Source organism: Denticeps clupeoides, chromosome 8, assembly GCF_900700375.1.
Source record: "Denticeps clupeoides chromosome 8, fDenClu1.1, whole genome shotgun sequence".
Lineage (NCBI taxonomy): Eukaryota > Metazoa > Chordata > Actinopteri > Clupeiformes > Denticipitidae > Denticeps > Denticeps clupeoides.
Genome location: NC_041714.1, coordinates 17329610 through 17342111, shown reverse-complemented (window position 1 = coordinate 17342111; position 12502 = coordinate 17329610). Strand labels below are relative to the sequence as shown.

The window sequence follows — 12502 nt, the reverse complement described above, 5'->3', positions numbered from 1 at the left end:
CATTAAAGAACACACACACACACACACACACACACACTTTACAAGCAAACGTTCATACGCTCTTATGACACCTTATGCATTTATATTTTCATTACACACAAGCTTTCTTGTTTCACGCACACACACATACATAGACCGCCATGCCTTACAACTCTCTTCTGTGTGCTGCAGCATGCCAGTGTAATGGCCACAGCAGGTGTGTGAACGGCAGTTTGTGTGAGCAGTGCAGGAACCTCACCAGCGGCCCCCGGTGCCAGACCTGCATGGCCGGTTACTACGGAGACCCTACCAACGGCGGGAGGTGCCAAGGTGAGTTCCAGCACTGCTGTGCCGATGTGCCACCAGGGATTAATACTGGAGGAGCAACAGATGTGACAGACTGTGGTCCAGGGGACATCGTGTCCTGCCTGAGTGTTAGTCCCTGATCCTGGATCAGTGTGAAGAGCAGAGGATATCCGACTCTGCGGGTGTGGAGAACAATTAGAACATACTGAAAATGTCCTGACACGTGCTGATGGGAAATGATAGCATGTTCAGTCTCAATGTTCTGTATAAATTAGTTATTTTGAGACTAAAGACTCAATTGAAAAGGTCATTTTGCTCAATATTCTCCCGCAATGCTGACAATGTTACTGACTTTTACGAATCGATCGCTTTCTCATTCTTGTTCAGTTGATATTATGTGACATTTCAGCCTGACTCTTCTTTCTGAGCATTATATCATCAACCTGGACTCAACCCTCACATACACGACCAGTCAAAAGTTGGGACACACCTGTGGTGGTCATGGCTGCCCACCGATCACTAAGTGTGATGGATAAAAGCAGTGGACACATTTCGTTGTGTGCTCCGTGTGCTGTGCTGCAGTGTTTCACAATGACAATCACTTCACATTCACTTTCACTTTTGTCCAACTGAAGGTGGGTGAGACAAGCCGAAAGTGTGAAATTCTGACATCACAGCAAAAGCTCCCTGTATCTTCAGTTTGTTCTATAATCTGAAAAAAATTAAATGAGCCAGTGCGTCCCTACTTTTGACCGGTAGTGTAAGTAGGGTTTCTGTAGAGATGTTGTGATGTTCAATGTGTTCCAAGTGACTTGTTCTGCACACTATACTGGGTGAAAATATATGGCATTAGCACCCACTTCATGATGTTGGAGCCTTGTTCACACACACACACACACACACACACACACACACACACACATGGCTGGCTTGCTTCTTCATGTGGGCTGAACTGTGTTCTGTATGTTCTTTTTTATTTTACATTTTTTTATTTACATTCATGACATTTTTATCAGACACCTTTATCCAGAGCGCCTTAATAGTTACAGGGACAGTCCCCCCCTGGAGACACTCGGGGTTAAGTGTCTTACTCAGGGACACAATGGTATTAAATGGGGTTTGAACCTGGACGTATAAAATGACTTAATACTGAACACTCAGAAGCAGTTAAAAATATAGTTCAGTCTTTATACTGTTATGCTGTCTTTAACATTTTTAAAAAATATATTTTTGATAAATAGATGTGGTAAATTATTTGTATTTCTCACCCTTTGATATAACCTGTCAGTTCTTACACAGGAAGACAGACAGACAGATGGGTGAGAGAGAGACAGCTCGGTATCGAGAGAGACGTGGAGCCTGATAGACAGACACATCGAGGAAGGATGATGGCTTAGACAGAGCCATGCATAACGTGACGGACAGACAGAATTTGCCGAAGGAGCGTTTCAGAAGTAGAGAGAGACAGATGTGGGAGAAGGAGGACGGGACAGACAAACAGACAGACGGGGGCAAGGAAGCGACGGGACAGTTGTGCAAAGATAAAGTCAGATGGAGAGGGGGGAGAACGCGATACCAGGCTGAGAGGGGGAGAGAGACGGACCGATAAACAGGGGAGAGATCAGCAGAGTGGAGGGGTGAGATGAAGTGAGACGAATCCCTCACTTCCCCTCCATCCCAGGGACACGAGATCTTTCTTAATCATTCTCTTATTTCCTGAAGATGACACCTAAACTCACCAGCCTGCCCTTCCAATTCCCGCGGGGAACGGAGTGTGGAGATTTGATGGATGTCGGGCCGCAGCTCGTCCCCCGGGGATTTGCTCCCTCCCTCCATCCCTCCGTCCCTTCGCCTCTGTCGTTCGTTGCCTCCCTTCATATTTGTAAAGCCGAGTGTGCGTCGGGCACAATACACCTGTGTTTAAAAAGCCTTTATTGACTGTGCACGGCTGGGGACGTATACGCCGCTCCGCTCCGCTCTAATCCCGTCATGTTGTTTTTCAGGTTTAGCGTCGTCACCATCGCAAAACGATTTTTATGAAATATTTCCATTTAATTACTTCTGGGGTGGGGAGAGACGGGGGCGATGGAAGCCTCTTTGGCCCGAGTGGGGGTGTCAGGGAAGGCAGAGTGGCAGTCCGTCAGCTGAGCACAGGGCTGAAATATGACAGCAGCCCAGCTGTCCGCGAGGAGAAGGTGACACCAGAGAGAGAGAGAGAGAGACGGGGCTGGGGGACAGGCGGGATTTCTTTTTTTTTTTTTTTTCAGATAAGCGTCCTCCATCTGCATTCAAGGGATACAAATGATGGAGTGAGAGGTGACCTTGTGGAGTGTGTGTGTGGCGGGTCAACGAGTGCGTGGGTGTGTGTGAAATGATGGAAGCGATGAATGGGTCATAATATGGGCTGAGTGAGGGAGTGAGTGAGTGTGGGTGTGTGTCATATGGGGGCCAGTCCATAGATTTGTCCCATTCCAGGGGCCATTGGAGGACGCGGCCTGCTCAGGCTTGGCATTAGTAAACCGCGTCCTTCAAAGGCCATGAGTTACAGATCTTTCATGTTTGTCTCATTACCGATGCCACCCCATGCATTGCTTCCTGAGAAACGTTGGCCCATGAAGGATTTAATGCGACTGGACAGCTTTGTCACGCTCCTGTATGCTTGGAGAATGTGACGATGCAAAACACATTACAGGTGTTACACTGTGACATAGGATACGGTCACATGACCAGCTGCTGCTGAATAAAGTTAAGTGATTGTCATTGTAAAACACTGCAGCACACCACATAATGACACACTGGAATGTGTCCTCTGCTTTTAAACCATCACCCTTGGTGAGCAGTGGGCAGCCATGACAGGCACCTGGGGAGCAGTTTGTGGGGACGGTGCTTTGCTCGGGATTCGAACCGGCAACCTCCTGATTACAGGTCCGCTTCCTTAGGCACAAGGCCACCGCTGAATGATGCTGTTTAGGAACAGCTGGGTCGGAGACGGTCTCTTTTAAAGACCTTGTTGTCGCAACAAGCACCAATACCAGCGTGTGTAAGCAGTAATGTTCTGAGCTTCTGGGCTCCTGCAGCGCCAGCTATCAGAGGAGCACCTGGCCGCTCTGGCAGCCAGGAAGTGCCGATGGTCATCTAACGGCGTCGGGTGCCCATCCAGGAGCTGAGGGGGACAGCCGTGTTATGGAAGGCCGTTGGAGAGCAGCGACGAACGACTCGGACTGTGTGCAAATGCTACCCGTGCGGCGTGGGAGCCGGCGGTCCATTCGGTGCTGGGAGGGGGAAGGTGGGCAGCATCTGCCGGGCCATGATATTACTGGACAGAGGAAATGGGTTGTGTGCATTTTGACATTTTCTAGGCTCTAATTTGTTGTGAAAATCCGTGCGTTTGTGGAATCGAGTCAACTGTCTTCCTGCCACTTTATTTGCCGTCTGTAGGAACTGGGAGTGAGAGAAAGAGATGTAGATGTTAATATGAACAGACACACCGACCTCCCACTCTTCACTACACACACACACACACACACACACACACACACACACTTTCAACTTCCTATTTATCACTTCTCCCTTCTGTTCTCTCGTCCCCTCGCTCCCTCTCTCTGGCCTTGCGTGAAGCCAGCACTGAGGAGTGCAATTAAAATGTTTATTGCTTTTGGACGTCCCATGCTGAGGTGGCCGGCCAATTCCATTAAGCCGTCTTCCGCCAGACGTCCGTGCGGACAGAGCGGCACAGGCCGCCTGTCTGCCTGCCTACCTGCCTGCGATTTCGTCTGTGAGAGTGTGTTCTTTTCCCCTATTGATTTATTGGTCTACCACCAGATTAAGGATCTTCATTTTTCATATCTGTCAAAAGTCTTTACTTTCTTTTCTCTTCTGTTTTTTTACCTCACACAAATTCTGTCCAATTTGCTGTTCATTTTCATATCTAAACATTTTTTTTCACCCAAGCCATTTTTTTTATTTCTTCTTTAATGTCTTATTTCTCCATCCCTCTTTTTCGGTTTATTTATTTATTTGTCACATCTGAGTCCATCATTCTCTCTCACACTGTCTCGATTGCTTTCCTTTTCATTTCTGGAAAAGTTCTCTTCCTCCACCATCCTCCCTCGTCTCGGTCTCCTTCGCTCGCGTTACCCTCATTTTCTTTCTCTCTGTGCAGTGGCGGATGAATGATTTGCTGTCATGTTGCAGTGTTGAAGACGTGTGTGTGTGTGTGTGTGTGTGTTTACACGTGTAGATGTGTGCATCTGTTAGTTTTCAGGCGCCGTAAAAACAGGCACTTAATTGGTGTGCTAAGTGGGAGCTTGAGCAGATTTGGGGTTGCATTTATTAAATTGTACGACTTGGGGAAAAAGTCATATTATGATAATTGAGGTCAGTATTGCGATATGCGTTCGCTAAATAAATGCTGTCATGATTCACCTTGCTTGATTTTCTATGAAAAGGCACTGATATATAATAAATGACTGATATTGCAGATTTTTGCAAACAAAAACAAAAAAAAACACATTTCAAGCAGCACTTCATGGCTACATAACTGTACAGGTTGATATTGTGATTGCGAGTAGACGTAACGTGCAGCACCGGTTAAATTCCTATTGTGTATTATATGCATATTCATCATTGGTGTGTGTACAGTATATGTTCCCAACAAATCTGGAAAAAAATGCAGCTGTATACATTTACATTTACAGAATTGACCAGATGCGACTTAGATTCAGAGGTTACAAGGACAGTCTCCCCAGGAGACACTCAGGGTTAAGTGTCTTGTTTAGGGACACAATGGTTGTAAGTGGGGTTTGAGCTATATATGTTAATGCTGTATCAGAAAACACACATCATGGATTGTCTTGTGACATGGTTGCTGTAAAAGTTTGAGAAAATAGAAAATAATTATTTGTTATGTAGAGACAACAATTTCCCGTCTCATTTTCTGGAGATGATGAAGATAACGATGATGGAGATGATTTTAAGAGGGTGTACTTGTTGTAAACAGATCCTTGCTGGAGCAGCACGATACTCTTTATTTATGCCCTTACTGTAAGTTCACCGCCTGCTAAGCCAGCATTTGAGTACCTTGCGCGGTTCCACGGGATCGAGCAGCGCAGCCAACTGCTGTCAGACACACTACCCCCACACACACTCATACACACACACATGCAGCATATGGCAGGAAATGTTTCTAGCATCTCTAACGGGAGTGGGCGTGGGTCTGGGTAGAATATTCATGCTCTCAGCTATGTTTACAGGTGTGTGTGGGTTGGACGTTACCGAGGTCACAGTTTCCCTCCGTTTCGACGGATCTGTGAGCTGAAGGCAGATGTACCTGCTTTATATGCAGCGCAGACCTGAATCGAGCAGGAAGTCAAATCATTGGACAGAAATATTGCATTTAGTCATTTGTGCTTGAGACAGAGAGTTGTACCAGAAAAAGAGAGAGACAGCGGTTTAAAGTAAAAGTTAAAAGAGTCTCCAGAAACCATTATTAATACATTAAAACAGAGAGAGCTGAAGTGCTTCAAATCCCATCCTGGGAATCAAAATTAGAGTTAAAATTTCAGTAAATGTCCAAATAAACAAATTTTCAGTCATGTCAATCAATTTTTATTTGTAAAGCACCAAACAATGGGACAGTTCTCAATTGTTCTCCTGAGTATCGTTTCAACCATGAGAATCAGCAACCATCAGAGAATTATGCTCTGTGCTCTAAATGGCTATAACTACATTACTTTTTTGTTGGTTAAAACTTTTGACTTGTAAACAGGAGCATTTAACCCATCACCTTAGTGTGCAGTAGGCAGCCATGAACAGCCATGTGGGGATGGTACCCTGCTCAATGGGACCTCAGTGGCACCTTTTCTGTTCGGGATTTGAACCTGCAACTCTTTGAATGCGATTTGATTACCACCTCAACATTTAGTGTCATATTAGTATGATTATGAAGCTGCAAACAGGTTTTCAGGGGATTGAAATCTTATGAATCTCATTTAAATGCTGGATAATTTGAATACATAGTTGGCTCCAAATCTTATCGATAAAACCTGTCAGTAGTTTATGTATCAATATTTCATGGCACCCCTAAAAAACCCATTTCGGTATCCGTAGAGATTGGATTGTATATTAAATTTGTGGACGCAAATGAAAAAGTCAATGGGAGGGTGTATATGCAGGTCTGAGTATATCTGTGTGTGTGTGTGTGTGTTTATGTGCCCGCATGCTCATATCTATAATCCTCAGCTTGTCTCTTCCAGCTCTACCGGCTATTTTTCCTGGTTATGGCGTCCAATCAGAGTGACATTTATTGTTATGGATTTCTAGCGTCCTGAGAGCCGTGCGATTTGCGCACCTCTGTAACGGCGAATTATACCAGTAAAAGCCAAATCGGTCGAACGTTCTTCCTATTTCATCGCAGGACTATAAGAGCATGATCACTAATGTGACATCCACCCTCTCTGCTAAATGTGCTCAAACACGTCTCAGATTAATTTCTGTCATTGTCTGTCATTTTTTTTGGCAGATTTGCAGAATCTGCAGAAAGCTGGTGTCTCATCTAATCAAAAGTCCTGGTTTCTTGCTTGTATTTTTTTTTTCCCCATCAGCTATAAGTAGAGCAAAGCGGAGCAAAAATCATGCAAAAATGCTGACCCTTCTCACCTTCTGATAATAAACACTGGTCTGATGTGGATCTGTACTTTTATAAAGGTCAGGAGAACAGTGGAGCTGCAGACGGCTGTGAAACTGTCAACAGAATTTATTCTACATTTCTTCATAGCAGGGAATTGCTAATAAAACAAAACAGGACTGGCTGAGAAGCACACTGTGACACGTGGACGTTTGAAATGTTTGAAATGAATTTTTGAATGAAACATGTAACAAAATTTAAGAATCAGAGAAAATCTGATGCCGGACTGAACTCAAATGAAGACCGTAGCTGTGTTCTGGCTAAGTTGTGTGTTTGTGTGTGTGTGTGTGCGTGTGTGTGTGTGTGTGTGTGTGTGTGTGTGGATGCTAATGCATCATCGCTGAAGCACAAGGACCCAAGTGCCAGACTCTCTGCCACACTGACTAATTAAACCCTCTCTCCCACCATGCCGTTTACTGAGAGGCCCGACAGACGTCTGGCTACACTGTGTGTGTGTGTGTGTGTTACAGTAGTGAAATGCACTGTCATCAGACCTGTGAATATTGACTTGATATAAATAAATAAATAAATAAATAAATATATATTTAAATTAGCTCTAGTGTTAAATAAATTTCAATTTAAAGCAAACTATGGCAATATTTTACAATCTTTTTGTTTTCTTTTTTTTTAACACATCTTAAAATGCAGAAATATCACATAAAGCATATTTATAACCCACCAAAAAATGCCCCAGAAAACCATTTCAGTGTCTGTGTGCGTGCGTGTGTGTGTGTGTGTAGGAGAAAGCGCTATAATGATCCTGAAGTCAGGTTTTTCCCAGCCAAGGCCAACCGATTCCTGTTTTCTTTCCTTTTAATGAGCCGGAGCGTGGTGGTATCTCAGGTAGCCCCCCGTCAGTCGGAGAGCGGCGCCCGTCTGTGCCGCAGAGCCCCCCAAAGCAGGTTTTGGCGGTGATAAGACGAGCTTCTCCTCCTCTCCCGCCACCCGGAACCACCGCTGGGCTCTGCGGCCGCACTAAGTGTCAATTAACGGACTAACAAGGCAAGAGGGCACCAACTCGCCGAGAGGGGGCCAAAAGAGGGCACAACTCAACAGAATTTAAAAGAGATGAAAAGCAAGAGAGAGAGAGAGAGAGAGAGAGCGGGCAAGACTGGGGAAGCGAGGGAGAGGTTTAGTGGCGTTTAGCTCACAGATGCTGAGGGAATAGATTTTTCCCCGCTGCTGATAAAGTAGCGAAGATGGGAAATAAAGAAGTGCTTGCCGCTGCATTTTATTAATAGAAGCGCTCTAATGCACTTTTTACATTAAGGATATTGAGTTTTATCTGGCTCATAGAGGCCCGTTCTGTGCAATTACCCCACTATAAAATGGATTAGTGCGTCCACAGCTCTTGTTTGCCTCCTGTGAATGGGATTATTGCATGGCCTTAGGTTGCCGGTAGTTATCGGGGCACAGTCGGTCTGCTTTTGTGCTCTCGGTCATGTTTCAGTGTATTTTTTAAATCCTTGGACATTGGATTATGCACAAAAAACGTGAAGGTCTAGCGCCCCTAGTGGTTGGCTGCAATACAGTTACTAGTTCAACACATTTCATATTAATAATATGAAAAAATGGCTTTAGACAGTGTGAGTTTGCTCTGTTAATATTGCTACATTTCTACGTGTTATTCACTATTATTGTATTAAGGCATTGTTACACGAAGGGCAACAGTTAACTGGGTGCAGTTTTTTACTGTCTTTCTCACAGTTCAATCCAGTTTGAGTCAGTGTTCTTAAATAGCCTACCCATAAGTAGTTGCACGTGTTTAGTTAAAGCGGATTTATTATGATATTTCCAGAAAAGATTCAGCTGAATCAGAAGTTTTGTGGTAATTGGTCATCTGGGTTCCGTTGTTTATGCTTGTGTAAGATGATTGACTGGTTAAGGGTATCTTTTAAGATGCAAAAATCTGCTCAGTTGTGGGAACATTTGCTTGTCCAGGCTGCTTGAATCAATCACAGCCTAACTGTACGTACACACACACACACACACACACACACACACACACACACACACACACACACACACACGTAGCTGCTGAGTGTATACAGTGCAGAGTACCTCCTGGAGTCTGGAACCTTCACCGTGAGATGTGCAGCCAGCGGCGAACCTTCATCCTGTCCACAAAACCCATCGTCTGGAAAAAAAAGCCGTCTGATGTTTGCATTACGCTTAGAAGTGGCTTTTTGCGCATTAATCAGTTTTTCTTTGTAATGACACACACTTTTACCGCACAAAACTCACACAGAATGTTTTCTACTGTGCGAGGAACGCGACAGGTTCTTTAACAAAAGCATCTGGTTTTAATGAGAGCTCCTTTTCTGACTTGACTGGAAATGATTCCAACTTGAAAAGCCGCATACGCCGTAAAGTACATAAAACGCCACCGTTTTACAGATAACGTGTCCTCCGAGCCTCTCCACGCGGCCGCCCAATCTCCAGACCGCCACTAAATTAGAGCAATTAGGAGCGTTGGGCAGCCTGCCTCGTTCTCCTCACCCGCTTTCGTCCTGAGACGCCGCTTTTATGTATTTTCCTGTGACTCCCCTCCTGAGAGAGCCACTGCCTGCCATCTGTCAGAGCTGGGGCTGGACGGGGAACTTTAACGCGGTGAGATGTAATGTCATCCCCGCGTCTGCTGAAACACGTGTGCCATGTGCGTGTTTGTGTGTTGTGTGTTAGTTAAAATAATGTTATACGTGTAAGAACCTCGTTCACACAAAGAGTGTGTGCCTGGCACATAGCTCCATTGTTGGTGTGTGTGTGTGTGTGTTTGCTCACGGCTCCAGTGCTGAAGCAGCAGCTCCTGCTCCGATTAAGATGGAAGATCAGATGGCAATTTACTCATAAATCACACAGCATTTATCCTACTGAGAGGCCAGCAACCCCCACACACACACACACACACGCGCCTGTATGTATGCAAAGTCGGGTGAATGGGGTTTGATCTGGTGTTTCTGGTGGATTACGGGGGTCATAAGGTCAGGAACTGATGTTACTGTTACTGTTTTGTAACAATTCAAATTTAAAATTCTATTTTTATTTGTCACACACACTGTCATACATGGTATGATATGCAGTGAAATGCTTTATTGACTGCTATAGACCACAGTATTGCAAATATTGCAAGTATACAATGAACCAATATGCATATATTGCAAACATAACCAAATATTACACTTTCAAGTTTTTAAAATAAAATATGTGTAACAAATATATGTTACAAATATATGTATATGTTACGAAGAGAAAACAATTGTTTATAATTGTTTTGTCTTTTTCTCTTCTTCTGGATTTCTAATGTCTGACTTGTTGCTTTTCTTGATTAACTGAATCGACGTCCTGACAGATGAATCAATCCATTCTTATAGTTCTGGCAGCAACAATCCCTTTCCCTGTTCTTGTGTCCATTTAATTACTTTTTCTGTGGTCATTACTGAATGGAGCAGTGAAAGGCTCTCGGTGTGTGAGGAACGCTGGCCGTATCAGGTGGTTGTTGTTGTTTTGTGCTATAATTATATGAAAGTTGCTGGCGGTTGAAAATTCACCCCACTGGGAGTCGTAGTACGAGTTTCACATATGGCGTTGCCTGAAATGGCCCAGCCTGTGCAATTATGTACTAATTAGCTTTTTTGGCTTCTTTAATTAAGGAGCTCAGGTCATTTGCTGAATTGTAAACAGAGCATGCACATGTGCACACGCACACACACATCCATGCGTCCACACGTCTGATAAATGCCGTAAATCCAAGCACACTGCTTATTCCTTCTTGTCAAGGTAGCCACTGGTAACGTCCCGATGAAAATCATTTTGGACAAACTGTCAAATGGAATTCAACCAATTTGTGGAATGTCCTGATTAATTCATGACATGAATGGGTCCCCATTTTGACATTTCCACGATAAGTCCACCAGCCATCTGCAGGCCTGACCTCCAGACCGGGTTTTATATTTTCCCTGCCTCATGATCCATGGATTTTCCCTGATTGCATTCACCCAGGGATTTTTTTGGATGTCAATGTAGGTGCTGAAATGTAATTTTTTCCTGTTCTGGTCTTTAAATAATTGTTGTGCACATTGTTCCCCTTGATACATGACAAAGACAAATATTCTGTTAAACGTCCGCTCTGAAATCACTCTAAAATTGGGTTCTCTCCCATATACTGGAAAACGTCTTTTAAATTGTTTTTTCTCTGCATGCACAATGTCCATGTGTATGGGTACCCGTCGTAATCAGTGTAATGAGCTCTTTACCCTAACCCTAACCCAAATGTAATAAAAATCACTGGTCTTGCTGCATTGACCTTTTAAGTTGAATCCCATTTATCCATTGACTTCACATATCTTTGATTTAGTACTGAAACATTTTCAATTGTTTTATTAAAGCGTAATTTGGGCAGATAAGTTGATAAAATATCAATATCCTGAGCAGGTCACAGGATGAAGAGATTGGAGAGTTGAATGACCTTTTTTATATTTATCATCTTCTTCATAAATATTGGACAATACCTACAGAGCTTGATGTTCATTCCATGAAATATGTCCTGATTGATTTAATTGTAGTTGTTTAATGAGAGCATGCCATGACCTTGGACCACGTTAGGCTCTGGACTGTCTGCCCCGGTCTGCATCCATGCAGGATCATCTCCTCACCGTCGGGAAGAGTCTGGCCCAGCAGGCTGTGTGTGTGTGTGTGTGTGTGTCTGTACAGATTTGGTTTGATAATCCACTCAGTTGAGGTCAGTGATGAAGAGAGTTTTTGTTTGACTTTCTCTCCTCTTTTAGTTCTCCCTCACCCCCGACTCTTCCTGTGGTCAGGATCGGATACACGTCCCGCTGCCTCATTAATTCAGTTTTAAGGTGCACGATCTGACCACTGATGAAGGGACACAAGATGGCCAACGTTTTGTCATCTGACGTTTTTCCTCTTCTCTGCCTGTCTGTCTCCGCAGCCTGCAAGTGTAACAGTCATGCCAGCACATGCCACGTGAACTCAGGGAAGTGCTACTGCACCACCAAAGGGGTGAAGGGTGACCACTGCCAGCTGTGAGTATTAGGCCACGCCCTCATCTCTAATTGATAATGGCACAGTTTTGCCAGCAGGTTAACAATTTTTTTTTTATAGTTGATTTTAATCTATTACTTTGATTTACACGTCTGCCGTCTCCGTTTGATCATTTATGATTTGGAGTTGGACCCACCTGGCAAAAAGAACCCCACTCTTTGAATCACTCTCCATTTGCTAAATTAAAAAGTTCCGGAAGTTTTTTTTTTATAGTGTCTGGTCTGCATTGTTGAGAATTTCTGACAGTTTTATTAATTATTACACAAGCAGTAATCTTATTTTTTCAGCATTAATCAACGTTGGTCTCAGTCCCTCCATTCTGCAACCACCAGTGTGCTCTAATGAAGTGCCATACATTGTGCATTATCACAGAGGGTGCAGTACAGTGTGCAGTGTGTGTGTGTGTGTGTGAGTGTCCATGTCCGAAGGCCTCACCACAGCAGAGCCCTACAGCACCAGGGTCTTTGT

The 12502-nt window shown here is 44.0% G+C and overlaps 1 protein-coding gene across 3 annotated transcripts in view; it reads left to right on the top strand.

The window, feature by feature from the left end:
• atrnl1a (attractin-like 1a) overlaps positions 1-12502 on the top strand; it is a 174525-nt gene that overhangs the window by 53023 nt on the left and 109000 nt on the right. For all 3 annotated transcript variants that reach the window (XM_028988979.1, XM_028988978.1, XM_028988980.1), the window contains exons 20-21: positions 172-309; positions 11922-12015. In XM_028988979.1, coding sequence (XP_028844812.1) covers positions 172-309; positions 11922-12015 — 232 coding nt within the window. The remainder of the gene's footprint in view (positions 1-171; positions 310-11921; positions 12016-12502) is intronic.